Source organism: Cyprinodon variegatus, unplaced genomic scaffold (genome assembly GCF_000732505.1).
Source record: "Cyprinodon variegatus isolate N-32 unplaced genomic scaffold, C_variegatus-1.0 Scaffold176, whole genome shotgun sequence".
Taxonomy (NCBI): domain Eukaryota; kingdom Metazoa; phylum Chordata; class Actinopteri; order Cyprinodontiformes; family Cyprinodontidae; genus Cyprinodon; species Cyprinodon variegatus.
Window position 1 is genome coordinate 30,748 of NW_015150629.1, and position 1,393 is coordinate 32,140.

At 36.2% G+C, this 1,393-nt stretch overlaps 1 protein-coding gene across 1 annotated transcript in view; it reads left to right on the forward strand.

The window, feature by feature from the left end:
• Positions 1–1,393, forward strand: part of mcoln2 (mucolipin 2) — a 14,834-nt gene that overhangs the window by 3,379 nt on the left and 10,062 nt on the right. The window contains exons 5-7 of the mRNA XM_015378655.1: positions 46–145; positions 411–523; positions 761–910. Coding sequence (XP_015234141.1) covers positions 46–145; positions 411–523; positions 761–910 — 363 coding nt within the window. The remainder of the gene's footprint in view (positions 1–45; positions 146–410; positions 524–760; positions 911–1,393) is intronic.

Consider the following 1,393-nt stretch of genomic DNA (forward strand, 5'->3'; position numbering starts at 1 on the left):
CCTAAAATTCTTTTGGCTCAGTCTTTTTTTTTTTTCCCCTGTTAGATCACATTTGATAACCAGTGTCATAGTGGGAAGGTAAAGTTATTTCTGGATATAGATGCTGAAAGCAGTGCATGCAAAGACTGGAAGATATCTGGAACAGGTGAGGAAAACTAGGCTAGTTTTACTGCAGATTACAGAAGCAAATGTTTTATCTGAACTAAAATAATTTTCTTTGGTTTCATCACAATTAAATGCTCATCCTATCTCATACTTAAATACTTTCCTTTAAGCATATCTAACAAGACTTGCTTCTTGAAGTTTTTTTCTGTTGGAAGGCGTTTTCTTAGGCTCGTATCAGTAGTGAGTGTGAGGGAGTTGTGTCTGAGATAAGCACACACTAAGCCACTTTTTATTGTCCTTTTCAGCTCAGAAGAACACGCATTATCTGCTGGTGTTTGATGCCTTCGTCATTCTGGTTTGCATAACATCAGCCGCATTATGCACCCGCTCCATCATACTGGCTGTCAGGTTACTCCAGGTCGTCTATGAAAAATGATCATGTTATTTTGTTGCAGTCCACTAATTTGCAACTTTCTATATTTTAGTTCTAGATTGTTTGTAGAAAAATCTTCCCTGATCAAAATAAACCCTATTAAAAAATAAATGGCAAACCTAATCTATCAAATTAAAGTACTTAAGATCTACTTATGCTTGCTGATTAAACTGTTTTAAAATGCTAATTTAATCTGAATTTCTGCCTTTATGTTTTTTCTAGAGATTCTCACAATTCTTTCAAGAGCACTTCCATCGGAAAGTGTGTGAAGATGACCAGAGTGAGTTTCTAAATGGCTGGTACGTGTTGGTCATCATCAGTGACCTGCTGGCAATAATTGGCTCAATACTGAAGATGGAAATTCAAGCAAAGGTAAACTTGATAAAACGTTGACTTTAATGTGACCTGATTTCTTTTGCTTATTGTAACTAAACCTCTTGTTACAGCATATGGAAAATGGCCAGTATTTAAATAGCACCTTTAATGTCCGGGAATTCAAAACCCCTTTTAAACAGCGTTCAGTAATTTACACACTGAGCATGTTTTGCCTTAGAGTATTCAACATTAAACCAAAGAGGGCAGTGCTAAGTGTTGGGATGGGTGGGGTAATTGTCAGTGAATTTGATATGACTTCATAAATTGAAACACTATGCTAACTAATAGGTAATAAAATACTAATTTAAAAACTACGGATCAATGTTTACAGTGCTTGGAATTCAAACTACTGATTCATCACAGGGATGTGCCTAAGTGGGATGGTATTTTTTCACCCTCCCACATTATGTTATAGTGGCCATATACAAGCAATCGATTATAAGTGTCCACAAGCAGGAAACTGGAATACGATCACCTTCG